At 42.5% G+C, this 14,243-nt stretch overlaps 1 protein-coding gene across 3 annotated transcripts in view; it reads left to right on the forward strand.

Moving 5' to 3' along the window:
- The window catches only part of LRP8 (LDL receptor related protein 8), a 175,630-nt gene that overhangs the window by 87,012 nt on the left and 74,375 nt on the right, over window positions 1–14,243 (forward strand). For all 3 annotated transcript variants that reach the window (XM_069737883.1, XM_069737885.1, XM_069737884.1), the window contains one exon: window positions 4,892–5,020. In XM_069737883.1, the coding sequence (XP_069593984.1) occupies window positions 4,892–5,020 (129 nt within the window). The remainder of the gene's footprint in view (window positions 1–4,891; window positions 5,021–14,243) is intronic.

Genomic DNA, 14,243 nt, shown 5'->3' on the forward strand with positions numbered 1-14,243 from the left:
CGTGACTGCTGCAGTCATACCCTTCACAAAGGTACATCATTGCTGTGGCCAGTGATTGTCTGCAGCGTTCATGGGTTGTCTCCGCTAGAAGAGTAAGGCTAAATTCACATGAGGAGTGAGCGAGGCTTTAGTGAAAGGATTATTAGTAGTGAGTTACGGCAGTTCAGTCGTGATCTGCAAGTTCCAAATAACTTATTTTTTCTTTTGCCATAAGAGTTTAGCCTTCAGCCATTATGTAGATGACGCGTGCTGTCGCACTTCGTGTTTCATGTGGTGTCATCACCTGCTGTATTTCTGGGAGGTATGTCAGCGAGGCTGTGATATTAATGTAATGCTTGTCCTGGATGTTCAGCACTGCGGTATGTGGTTTTACGAGGATATTACGGAAGGAATTTAAATTCCTACATCTTGCCTGCTGCTGGAGCCGCGCAGTGATGAAACGTGCTCCCAGAATAGTAATGACAGGGGCAGACTACTGTATCTGGACCACTTTGCTCCTTTATGACCTTGCACAAGTCACCTTTTTACCAATCTGCATATACTGGATATATTTGCTGATCATTGCATTCAAATAAGGATAGTGGTGAATTTAATGAATTGCCGTCACACACCGATGTCCTATCCTAATGGTAGGACAATGTTAAAGGTAATCTGTCAGAGAGGCCTGGATGTCTTCCTGGAGCAGAACAATATTGTATCATACAATTATTAGGTTCTGTAGAAGGACGTAGATCTGGGGATTTATTATGATGGAATATAGGCTGAACTGGATGGACAAATGTCTTTTTTCGGCCTTACTAACTATGTTACTATGTTACTATGTTACTATGTCATTTTTTTTTCTATGTAATCAGACACTAGCATGATGTAGGGGCTGAGTCCCTGATTCCAGTTGTCACTTGCTGTCATTTTCATACAATCCTTGTTTTCTCTGATGCAGATGTAGCTGTACTCAGAATGCTGAGCCTTGTATAATCCCACCCACACCACTAATTGGCACTTGTCTGTCACTGTACAGTGCACACCGAAGGCTGCCAATCAGTGGTGTGGGCGGGGTCAGAGTATTTGACTAGGAGGCACTTGTCCTGTAGTCTTTTTTTCTGCTGAAAAAAACACTGATGTTGTAATGGCAACACACAGCCTAGTAAGTGACACATCGCTGGAATTGGGGTCTCTGCCCCTACATCATGCTGGTCTCAGATTGCATAGTGAAAACCTATTGGCAAATTCCCTTTAAATTTTCATTCTCAAGTCTGAAATAAAAGCCAGCTGCAGTAAGAAGCGCCACATTTATATATTTTTTAAGAGGCTCATTACTTTTTTAATAGGTTTGGTATATATTGGGTTTACCTATATGCCACAAACCGAAATATCAGAGGTGAAATAGATTTTCATTAGATTTTTTTTTAGAATTCTCTGGTAACAATTGATCTATTAATCCTGACCCTCTCAATAAGCTTGACTAAAAAAAATCATTGGCGACGTTAAGTGTGTGTGTATGTATATGTATATACACTGCTCCAAAAAAATAAAGGGAACATTTAACAACAGAATATAACTCCAAGGAAATCAAACTTCTGTTAAATCAAACTGTCCACTTAGGAAGCAACACTGATTGACAATCCATTTCACATGCTGTTGTGCAAATGGAATAGACAACAGATGGAAATTATTGACAATTATCAATACACACTCGGTAAAGGAGTGGTTATGCAGGTGGGGACCACAGACCACATCTCAGTACCAATGCTTTCTGGCTGATGTTTTGGTCACTTTTGAATGTTGGTTGTGCTTTCACACTTGTGGTAGCATGAGATGGACTCTACAACCCACACAAATGGCTCAGGTAGTGCAGCTCATCCAGGATGGCACATCAATGCAAGCTGTGGCAAGGTGGTTTGCTGTATCTGTCAGCGTAGTGTCCAGAGGCTGGAGGCGCTACCAGGAGACAGGTCAGTACACCAGGAGATGTGGAGGGGGCCGTAGGAGGGCAACAACCCAGCAGCAGGACCGCTACCTCCGCCTTTCTGCAAGGAGGAACAGGAGGAGCACTGCCAGAGCCCTGCAAAATGACATCCAGCAGGCCACAAATGTGCATGTGTCTGCACAAATGATTAGAAACCGACTCCATGAGGATGGTCTGAGTGCCCAATTTCCACAGATGGGGGTTGTGCTCACAGCCCAACACCGTGCAGGACGCTTGGCATTTGCCACAGAACACCAGGATTGGCAAATTTGCCACTGGCGCCCTGTGCTCTGCACAGATAAAAGCAGGTTCACACTGAGCACATGTGACAGACGTGACAGTCTGGAGACGCCGTGGAGAGCGATTTGCTACCTGCAACATCCTTCAGCATGACCGGTTTGGCAGTGGGTCAGTAATGGTGTGGGGAGGCATTTCTTTGGAGTGCCGCACAGCCCTCCATGTGCTTGCCAGAGGTAGCCTGACTGCCATTGGGTACCGAGATGAGATCCTCAGCCCCCTTGTGAGACCATATGCTGGTGCAGTTGGCCCTGGGTTCCTCCTAATGCAGGACAATACCAGACCTCATGTGGCTGGAGTGTGTCAGCAGTTCCTGCAAGATGAAGGCGCTGAAGCTATGGACTGGCCCGCCCGTTCCCCAGACCTGTATCCGATTTGAACACATCTGGGACATCATGTCTTGCATCATCCACCAACGTCACGTTGCACCACAGACTGTCCCGGAGTTGGCAGATGCTTTAGTCCAGGTCTGGGAAGAGATCCCTCAGGAGACCATCCGCCGCCTCATCAGGAGCTTGCCCAGGCATTGTACAGTAGGGAGGTCATACAGGCACGTGGAGGCCACACACAATACTGAGCATCTTTTCCTTGTCATAAGGCATTTCCACTGATGTTGGATCAGCCTATAATTTGATTTCCCACTTTGATTTTGAGTATCATTCCAAATCCAGACCTCCATGGGATATTCATTTTGATTTACATTGATAATTATGTTTTGTTGTTCTGAACACTTTCCACTATGCAATGAATAAAAATTTGCAACTGGAATATTTCATTCAGAGATATGTAGGATGTGGTACTTTAGTGTTCCCTTTATTTTTTTAAGGTGTGTGTGTGTGTGTGTGTGTGTGTGTATATATGTATAAAATATATATAATCTCTGTAGGTTTTGTGCAATATGGATAAGCGCCATTTTATATTTTTTGCTGTAATTTCAGATAATTACCAGACGGTCTATATAAAACCCAAGCTTAAAATGTAATCTCGCGTGTAGGGATTATATGGGCCATCTACTGGACCCTCAATGCCCCTCTGCACCACTCCGGCTGGGTGATGCTATTGGGTAACCTCTGCAGCAAATTAGCATTAGCTCATTGGCTACAGGGGCCACAGATCATCCGAGTCAGAAGAAATGAGCTGATGCCCCCTGCTGGAATCATAGTGCAGATTGAGTATTTTTATATATTTTTTTTGTACCATCCTGGGCCTATCAACAAGATCTATCAAGATGGTGGACAACCACTTGATCTAAGCGACTGACCACAGTGCTACCAGATATGAAGCCTAACAGCTACGTTTATATACGAGTATGTGCACAAGTAGTTTCTACTGCAAAATCTTTTCAAGGAAGAAAAAAAAAAAAATTCATAATACCTTTAAAAAATAAAAAAAAATTCTGTGTGAACATACACTGCTGTGTTGTATCTCTAGTCAAAACTTCGATATAGATGTGTAAAATAACAAGTCTTACCTTCCCTTTCTCACATCCAGTCGGTCCCTGGTGGCCTCTTAGGGCAGATCCAGGCAGATGATTCTGTCTTCTGTTTGATGCAGGTGATACGTGTTGTCAGCATACGAGGACTGCACTGTGGTGCTTATATATGAAAAAAAGACTGTCGAGGTTTTTCTTGGTTTGTGAGACCAAAGGGACCTGTCATAGCGGGAATCAAATGACGGGCAATTCTTGCTGCTATGCCCATTACTTTTATGGTGTAAATGCAGTTAAGATTCTTATAATGTCCTTGGGTGTCTCAAACTAATACATTATCTCAGAAACCTCCAGGAAAATGTCAGAAATTTAAAATGCATTAGTGTTTTTTTTTTTTTTTTTGCAAAATGGACCAAAATAGAACCCTAAATAATGCATCAGGAGTTAAGGGCATGCTGAAGTTGCTGCATCAAATTTATTAAGACGGGCTATTTGGTAGTGAAAATTTTTGGTGCAAAAATGTACACTAGTTCGAGCATGTCGAGCATATTCACCTACGTGTGCTATCTGTTTTTTTTTTCACATATAACATGTGTACCTGTTATAGTCTATAGGGCCATTCACATGTCCGTGATTTTTGGTGAAAAATTTTGGAGACCTGTTCTATTTTTTTTTATTCAAGGATCGGATCAAAATCTGCAAAGCAAGTTAATGAGTTTGTGAATAAAATCAGACTGCACTTGGATGACATCAGAGTGTGGTCCAAATTTCACGAGATGTCACATAGGAGAAGGTGGAGAATTATATATTTTTTTCTATCTAGAAGAAAAACTGATGATGACGACACTTAGATCACACACTGATCAAAATAATTTTTTTTTTCTGTCAGAAACTGAAATTGGTTGTTGCAGTATTTTGGATAACGTGGCAGTAAGAACAAAGTTTATCCTACATGTAAGCCTGAGGGTGAGGGAATATACTTTTTTAGTAAATGTTTGGCTTTTGTAGACTATCAAAAGCTCTTCTCTTCCAATTCTTTATTGAGGATCCGTCACATCTTACATTTCTCAGATACCAGTGTTCCGGACCTAGTCTGCTCTGTTGTACTATGGTTTACAACTGGGGTCTAGAATATTTTTTTTTATCTTTATTCTTGTGTAGCAGATATTCTCTCTGACTGGTCCTTGTTCCTCTTGCAGCTAAAACAACTTGTGCAGAGACCGACTTCACCTGTGACAATGGCCACTGTGTCTCAGCTCGTTGGAAGTGTGACGGTGAGGAGGAATGTCCTGATGGAAGTGATGAATCTGAGGCCACCTGTAGTTACAGTGAGTATGCATGGGGCTAAATGGTAGAACATCCCCTCCATAGGAGATATTGGCCCCAATAACGTTTAAAGTGTAACTATCATTTTAATTTTCTTGTCCATAGAATAGTATATGTGAACATAAAAAAAACCTTTTTTGAATAGAGAATTTTTTTTATCCTCTTGGACTGATTTTTCTTTTTTAATATTAAATTCACAGGTAGAATCTGTTTTAAGTGAACACAAACTTTCCCATTACTGAGATAGATGACAATTGGTGCTCATAAAGTTCTATGCTAAGCAGTAACGGTCATTCCATGAGAACTTGCAGCAGAATGTATGTTCCTCCGTAGAATGTCTTTCTGCCTCTTATCTCCTCCCTGGAATGTCTGTGTCCGCCTCTAGCTCCTCCCTGGAATGTCTGTATCTGCCTCTAGCTCCTCCCTAGAATGTCTGTGTGTTCCTCTAGCTCCTCCCTAGAATGTCTGTCTGCCTCTAGCTCCTCCCTAGAATGTCTGTGTAGGCCTCTAGCTTCTCCCTAGAATGTCTGTCGGCCCCTAGCTCCTCCCTAGAATGTCTGTCTGACTCTAGCTCCTCCCTAGAATGTCTGTCGGCCCCTAGCTCCTCCCTAGAATGTCTGTGTAGGCCTCTAGCTCCTCCCTGGAATGTCTGTGTGTTCCTCTAGCTCCTCCCTAGAATGTCTGTCTGCCTCTAGCTCCACTCTAGAATGTCTGTCTCTGCCTCTAGCTCCTCCCTAGAATTTCTGTCTGCCTCTAGCTCCTCCCTAGAATATCTGTGTGTTCCTCTAGCTCCTCCCTAGAATGTCTGTGTGTTCCTCTAGCTCCTCCCTAGAATGTATGTGTCTGCCTCTAGCTCCTCCCTAGAATGTCTGTCGGCCCCTAGCTCCTCCCTAGAATGTCTGTCTGACTCTAGCTCCTCCCTAGAATGTCTGTCGGCCTCTAGCTCCTCCCTAGAATGTCTGTGTTCCTCTAGCTCCTCCCTAGTATGTCTGTGTTCCTCTAGCTCCTCCCTAGAATGTCTGTCGGCCTCTAGCTCCTCCCTAGAATGTCTGTCTGCCTCTAGCTCCTCCCTAGAATGTCTGTGTGTTCCCCTAGCTCCTCCCTAGAATGTCTGTGTGTTCCTCTAGCTTCTCCCTAAAATGTCTGTGTGCCTCTAGTTCCTCCCTAGAATGTCTGTGTGTTCCTCTAGCTCCTCCCTAGAATGTCTGTGTTCCTCTAGCTCCTCCCTAGTATGTCTGTGTCTGCCTCTAGCTCCTCCCTAGAATGTCTGTGTCTGCCTCTAGCTCCTCCCTAGAATGTCTGTGTGTTCCTCTAGCTCCTCCCTAGAATGTCTGTGTCTGCCTCTAGCTCCTCCCTAGAATGTTTATGCCTCTAGCTCCTCTCTCCTCCATCTATATATATAATTGCCTAAGGGTTTTTCCGTCTGTCTGTCTGTCTGTCTGTCTGTCCTGGAAATCCTGGCTCTCTGATTGGTCGAGGCCTGGCGGCCTCGACCAATCAGAGACCGGCACAGCATCGACGTAGAAATCCCGCGTCTCTGATTGGTCGAGGCCGCCAGGCCTCGACCAATCAGCAACGGGCACAGCGACGATGATGTCATAAAGGACGTAGACATCCCGCGTCTCTGATTGGTCGAGGCCGCCAGGCCTCGACCAATCAGCGATGGGCACAGCGACGATGATGTCATAATGGTTGCCATGGCGACGATGATGTCATAAAGGTTGCCATGGCGACGATGTCATAAAGGTTGCCATGGCGACGATGATGTCATAATGGTTGCCATGGCGACGATAATGTCATAATGGTTGCCATGGCGACGATGATGTCATAAAGGTTGCCTCGAGCAATCAGCGACGGGCACAGTCTGCCGCGAATTCTGGAATCATCATTGTCCATATACTACGGGGACATGCATATTCTAGAATACCCGATGCGTTAGAATCGGGCCACAATCTAGTAGAATTATAAAAGCACTAACTGTCCTCACATATCTCTGTAATGGGAAAATCTGTCTTCACTGAAAACAGATTTTACCCTTGAAATGAGTGAAAGATCAACTCAGGAGAAGAAAGATTTCTCTGATAACATATATTTCAAAGTTTATTTTTATATGTACTATCGACTTATTAAATAAAAATGATGGTTACACTGTAAGACTCCATAGCCATACTACTTTCCTTGATAGATGGACTCATCTGAAATATGCGTAGTATAAAATGCATGTAAGCAGGGTATTTGCAGCGTGTAGGATATCTAAAAAGAACTTGCTTATACAGTGGGGCAAAAAAAGTATTTAGTCAGTCAGCAATAGTGCAAGTTCCACCACCTAAAAAGATGAGAGGCGTCTGTAATTTACATCATAGGTAGACCTCAACTATGGGAGACAAACTGAGAAAAAAAAATCCAGAAAATCACATTGTCTGTTTTTTTAACATTTTATTTGCATATTATGGTGGAAAATAAGTATTTGGTCAGAAACAAACAATCAAGATTTCTGGCTCTCACAGACCTGTAACTTCTTCTTTAAGAGTCTCCTCTTTCCTCCACTCATTACCTGTAGTAATGGCACCTGTTTAAACTTGTTATCAGTATAAAAAGACACCTGTGCACACCCTCAAACAGTCTGACTCCAAACTCCACTATGGTGAAGACCAAAGAGCTGTCAAAGGACACCAGAAACAAAATTGTAGCCCTGCACCAGGCTGGGAAGACTGAATCTGCAATAGCCAACCAGCTTGGAGTGAAGAAATCAACAGTGGGAGCAATAATTAGAAAATGGAAGACATACAAGACCACTGATAATCTCCCTCGATCTGGGGCTCCACGCAAAATCCCACCCCGTGGGGTCAGAATGATCACAAGAACGGTGAGCAAAAATCTCAGAACCACGTGGGGGGACCTAGTGAATGAACTGCAGAGAGCTGGGACCAATGTAACAAGGCCTACCATAAGTAACACACTATGCCACCATGGACTCATATCCTGCAGTGCCAGACGTGTCCCACTGCTTAAGCCAGTACATGTCCGGGCCCGTCTGAAGTTTGCTAGAGAGCATTTGGATGATCCAGAGGAGTTTTGGGAGAATGTCCTATGGTCCGATGAAACCAAACTGGAACTGTTTGGTAGAAACACAACTTGTCGTGTTTGGAGGAAAAAGAATACTGAGTTGCATCCATCAAACAGCATACCTACTGTAAAGCATGGTGGTGGAAACATCATGCTTTGGGGCTGTTTCTCTGCAAAGGGGCCAGGACGACTGATCCGGGTACATGAAAGAATGAATGGGGCCATGTATCGTGAGATTTTGAGTGCAAACCTCCTTCCATCAGCAAGGGCATTGAAGATGAAACGTGGCTGGGTCTTTCAACATGACAATGATCCAAAGCACACCGCCAGGGCAACGAAGGAGTGGCTTTGTAAGGTCCTGGAGTGGCCTAGCCAGTCTCCAGATCTCAACCCTATAGAAAACCTTTGGAGGGAGTTGAAAGTCCGTGTTGCCAAGCGAAAAGCCAAAAACATCACTGCTCTAGAGGAGATCTGCATGGAGGAATGGGCCAACATACCAACAACAGTGTGTGGCAACCTTGTGAAGACTTACAGAAAACGTTTGACCTCTGTCATTGCCAATAAAGGATATATTACAAAGTATTGAGATGAAATTTTGTTTCTGACCAAATACTTATTTTCCACCATAATATGCAAATAAAATGTAAAAAAAACAGACAATGTGATTTTCTGGATTTTTTTTTCTCAGTTTGTCTCCCATAGTTGAGGTCTACCTATGATGTAAATTACAGACGCCTCTCATCTTTTTAAGTGGTGGAAACTGCACTATTGCTGACTGACTAAATACTTTTTTGCCCCACTGTATCTAGAAGTAAAGCGGCATAGCCAGTTTGTACATTTATTCCACAGTAATATCCTTAAAATTTTGTAGTAGCCAAGTTTTTAGAGTCTCCTAAAGGTCCAGGATATGTCCCGATTCGCATGTTTTGTAACTTGCAGTCCACTTTTCTTATTTTTGCTGATTAGGATATAGTTTCTTCATTCTGCCAGCACTATTGGTGCAGGCACTTGCTTCCGCTCACTTCTTAGCAGGCATTGTTCCCACCATTGTCCGTTGGCCTGAACTTTAAGAATGCCTCTATTCCTGTATACAGTTTTACAGACCGGAAAGCTTCGAGCCCCGCCATCCCTTTCTGTAACCCATCTTGGCGTCCCTGTTCATGAAGTTACACAGAAAGGGGAAACCTCGTGGCCGGCACTTTGGAGTTAATATTCAGGGCTATTACAATGCAAATTTTTAAGTCAATTTGCATATTGTCTATTTATCAGATTAGCTGTCAAATAAGATGAAGTTGTCCCCGTTGATATCTGCACACCTGGCTCTGCTAGACCAACAGGACCCTCCCTATACACACATAAGGATAGACCAGTCAGGCAGGGAGAAGCCGATGGGACCATCCTTAGGGCGGGTCCCCGGCAGTCACTTCGTTCTTGGCTCTCTGCTTACGGTAAGTTTTACTGATTGCGTCCGTACTTGATTTATGTTGCCTGTCATTTGAGGACTGGTGTCCAGTAATGGACCACTCCAATATAGATAGAAAACCCAATATACTTTTTCCTTTTAGACTGGCTCTGCTTCGGTGAAGTCCGCTCTGCGATTGGTGGCGGTCACAGAACCTTGCTACAAAGCTGCTGCAGACAATCGGTGCCCATTGATTGGCTGCAGTGCTTACAGTTGTTAGGCAGAACAGTTCCCTGTGGCTGAATGGATGCTGATGGGCTGCAGTGCTCTCGTAACCTTACAGTCTAACCACTGATGATGAGCTGTAGCCTTCAGACTTCATACCATAACTGTCCCAATCTACCTGAACAGGGGGCGCTGCCGCTGATCTGTTGACCGCAGTGGTCTTGTAACATGACAATTTAATGTTACCACTGGAAAATTTAGTATTTGGAGTTTTTCTTTGTTACATAGGGCATTTAAGCAGTTAAAAAGGTGTTGGGCAATAGTAGACAACCCCTTTTAAATAAATGGCTAACCTTGTTTGAAATGGATGGTCTGAGTCTGTGTCTGATAAAGTTGCTCTCTCTTTGGGTTCGTTTAGAGCCTTAGATTCTTTTTATACAGTTAAAAGTTTTACAAACCCAACAAAAGATTTTACTAGCGCTTGTCTCACCCCACCACAAGCCTCAGCTGGTATCTCGGTGCCTTCACGATGTCTTTGGCTCGTCTTCTCCTCAAGGTCAAATGGAACCCAACAAAATATTGGATCTCTAGCGTTACCGACCCTCAGATAATTGCCCATGTTTCCCCATTCTCTTTTTTTGAACATTCTATGATCTGATTCTTATGATTAACCCCATATGGTTTTCCCTTTTTGTTTGAACTTTTGTACTATTCCCTCCGGCTAATCAGTGTGGAAAGGGCAAACATGAATGTCTATCCTCGCGGTGTACGATCATGTCTGATTCTTCGCTGTTCTGGAGCCGCGGTTCACGGCAGCAGATAATTCCCACGCCATTTCATGCATCACAGCAGCCGTTCTCCGAGATTCCCGTCCATCACACAATCTTTTGCATCAGAGCGGCCGAATCTGCGAGATCAGTTTTTTTGTAATGCGTTTATTTGCCCTAATAACAATGAGTGAGATTTTCATTATCGGTGCATAGAGCGGCCTCCATGTTTCCGAGACTGTAATTAATCTGACATCTGTCTCCGGGACGCAGATCTGATCATAGACCCATCTCTTTAAATCTCTGGAGTGGAGGTGGGGGAAGGGTGAACTTCATAGAAAAACAGCAATTTTTTGTTTTTCCTTGAGAATATTGTTGGTGATAATCATGATAAAATGTCAGCATCCCCCTGAGATAGAAGGTAATGTTTGTAATTTCAAAACACATTTTTTCTCTGGAGAGTCACTCTGTACAGTTATAGAAATCAAGGCTGACGACACACGACCAGGCCTCCTCCGTGATCTTCGCTGGGTGCGTTATTGCTCGATGACCCCATTTTGTACTGAGTCTTATTTCCACCATATAAAGAGCAATTCATCTGTCTCTTTGTATTACGTAGAGGACAACCTACCCCATACCCTTCCTTTATATGAGGATATTTAAGGTCTCCATAAAGAGGCCAAGTCACAAAAATGACTTACTATTCTTACGTTTTTTCCAGTAGATGATACTTTCTACATACAGCTCCCACCTCACCTACTGCAAAATCCCTTTCCAAAAAGCAAGGAGACGTCCACACAGGACGAAAAATCTGCAGCAGAATGAGCAGTGACATTTTTCTGTATGGAAATTGACCTGCAGAGCGGATTTTAAAATACATTGTACCCTGCGATCATTGACCGTTGGGTCTCTGCCGGGCACAACAGAGCTTCTGGGTCTTACACCCAGTTACAGTGAAAAGATGAATAAAAGAAAAAAAAATAATATATTGGTATGTATATGTGTGTATATGTATATACATGTGCTTCTCACAAAAATAGAATATCAACAAGTTAGTTTTTCAGTTCTTCAGTACAAAAAGTGAAACTCATATATTAGATAGTCATTACTCACAGAGTGATCCATTTCACATGTTTATTTCTGTTAATGTTGATGATTATGACTTACAGCCAATGAAAACCCAACAGTAATTATCTCCGTAAATTAGAATAATTAACAAAAAAACACCTGCAAAGGCTTCCTAATCGTTTAAAAAGGTCCTTTAGTCTGTTTCAGTAGCTCCACAATCATGGGGAAGACTGCTGACTTGACAGTTGTCCAGAAAGCAGTCATTGACACACTCCACAAGGAGGGGAAGCCACAAAACATCATTGCTAAAGAAGCCGGCTGTTCAGAGTGCTGTATCCAAGCATATTAATGAAAACGTTGAGTGGAAGTAAAAAGTGTGGTAGAAAAAAGGTGCACAAGCAACCAGGATAACTGCAGCCTTGAAAGGATTGTTAAGAAAAGGCTATTCAAAAATATGGTGGAGATTCACAAGGAGTAAACTGCTGCTGGAGTCATTGCTTCAAGAGCCACCACACACAGACATATCCAGGACATGGGCTACAAGTGTCACATTCCTTGTGTCAACCACTCATGACCAATAGATAAGGCCAGAAGCGTCTTACCTGGGCCAAGGAGAAAAAGAACTGGACTGTTGTCAGTGGTCCAAGGTGTTTTCAGATCAAAGTAAATTTTGCATTTCATTTGGAAATCAAGGTCCCAGAGTCTGGAGGAAGAGTGGAGGCCACAATCCAAGCTGCTGGAGGTCTAGTGTGAAGTATCCACAATCAGTGATGGTTTGGGGAGCCATGTCATCTGCTGGTGTAGGTCCACTGTGTTTTATCAAGACCAAAGTCAGTGCAGCCGTCTACCAGGAAATGTTAGAGCGTTTCATGCTTCCCTCTGCCGACAAGATTTTTGGAGATGGAAATTTAATTCTCCAGCAGGACTTGGCCCCTGTTCACATTGCCAAAAGTACCAATACCTGGTTTACAAACAACAGTATCACTGTGCTTGATTGGCAGTAAACTCGCCTGACCTTAACCCCATAGAGAATCTATGGGGTATTTTCAAGAGGAAGATGAGACACCAGACCCAACAATGCAGACGAGCTGAAGGCTGCTATCAAAGCAACCTGGGCTTCCATAACACCTCAGCAATGCCACAGGCCGATCGCCTCCATGCCACGCCGCATTGATGCAGTAACTGATGCGTGTGTGTATGTCAAATATATCTATCACTCAGTCTCTCTCACTTTCTCTAACAAACCCACCATTTATATATATATATATATATATATATATATATATATATATATATATATATATATATATATATATATATATATATATATTCAGTAAAAAACACTTTTTTAAGTTTCATTCATTAGTGAACAACAAACAAGTTTCTCATATTGGATATCCAAACGCCTGTAATATAGGTTATTTAGTGTAAAATGTGAATAATATAAAGAGTGAATGTAATGCCATGAAGAAAACAAAAAAAAATACCAAAAAAAATATAAAAGTAACATGTACACTCTTCTGGCATTTTCTATTATGGAGACATTCTGATCTGTTCACATTGACTTGTAATGTTAAGCAGTGTGAAAGCCTAAAAGATGTCTGGGTGGCTTTTTTTCAGCATTTTTGCTTAGATTTCCCCACATCTGTCTTTAATCTGGAAAAATAAAAATGACCCATTATCGATCTTTTTATATATATATATATATATATATATATTTTTTTTTTTTAAATAAAAAAATGCTGGTAAGAAAAACATTGAAAAAATACACACAAAAAAAACACTAAAAAAAGACACCGAAGGTGTACAAAACTCCAGAAAACCCCAGCGATTCATAAAGCGTTTTTTTTGCTTGAAAAACAAACTCTTTGACCGCTGTAAAAAGACGCAGTGTGAACATGCCCTTAGATCACCTGTGTGAACAATCTCAGATCTCCGCTTCCTGGCCCATGGAGGTAATGACATATTTTAGAACTTTAGTTTGGCGCTGAATTGGGTTCTCGTTTAAATTGCAAGCTCTTTCGGCAAGGAGCTGCAGTTATTTTGGCCATTTTGTTTTTATTCTATAAGTTGGATTCGGTGCCTTGAATATTAACAAGACATGACGCCATCTATAAAGACACGGCAGCCGCATCTTTCTCCCTTCATCTTGGTGACTGTTTAGTTCATCAGCATCTAAGTCACCATGAAATCATCCCCTTTATGTATAATTACCCTGCCTACGGGCACAAACCTCCGTACTAAAGATGGCGTCTGTAAAGGTGGGCGTAATAGTTGATGTTTTTGTTTATGAGCGCAGGCGTCTTAGTAAAATGTTTGTCTTCTAAATGTCAGGCCTTGAAGTGCGTTTTCCATTAGCATAAATGAAGACTTCAGGTGTAAAGTGTAATCTCCATGGGAAGCGCGCAACGCTTGATATTTATGTTCTGTGCCCGGTAATGATGAATATAGATATATTAACTGCTCACAGAGCAAGCCGACACTTTATCCTCTGCCGCAGTACAAAGTCACTGGGAACAAAAGACAGATCATTAATCGGCCTATAACATGCCCGCGACCGTGGCTCCAAAGCAATCTATAATCTGCAGCTGCACATTAGTGAGCGCCATTACCGTGGTCTGCATTAGAATAGAAATATATACTAATCATGTGGTGTATATACTATTACTTGTCACTAGCAATCTAAAGGTACCGTCA

The sequence above is a fragment of the Ranitomeya imitator genome, chromosome 8 (genome assembly GCF_032444005.1).
Source record: "Ranitomeya imitator isolate aRanImi1 chromosome 8, aRanImi1.pri, whole genome shotgun sequence".
Lineage (NCBI taxonomy): Eukaryota > Metazoa > Chordata > Amphibia > Anura > Dendrobatidae > Ranitomeya > Ranitomeya imitator.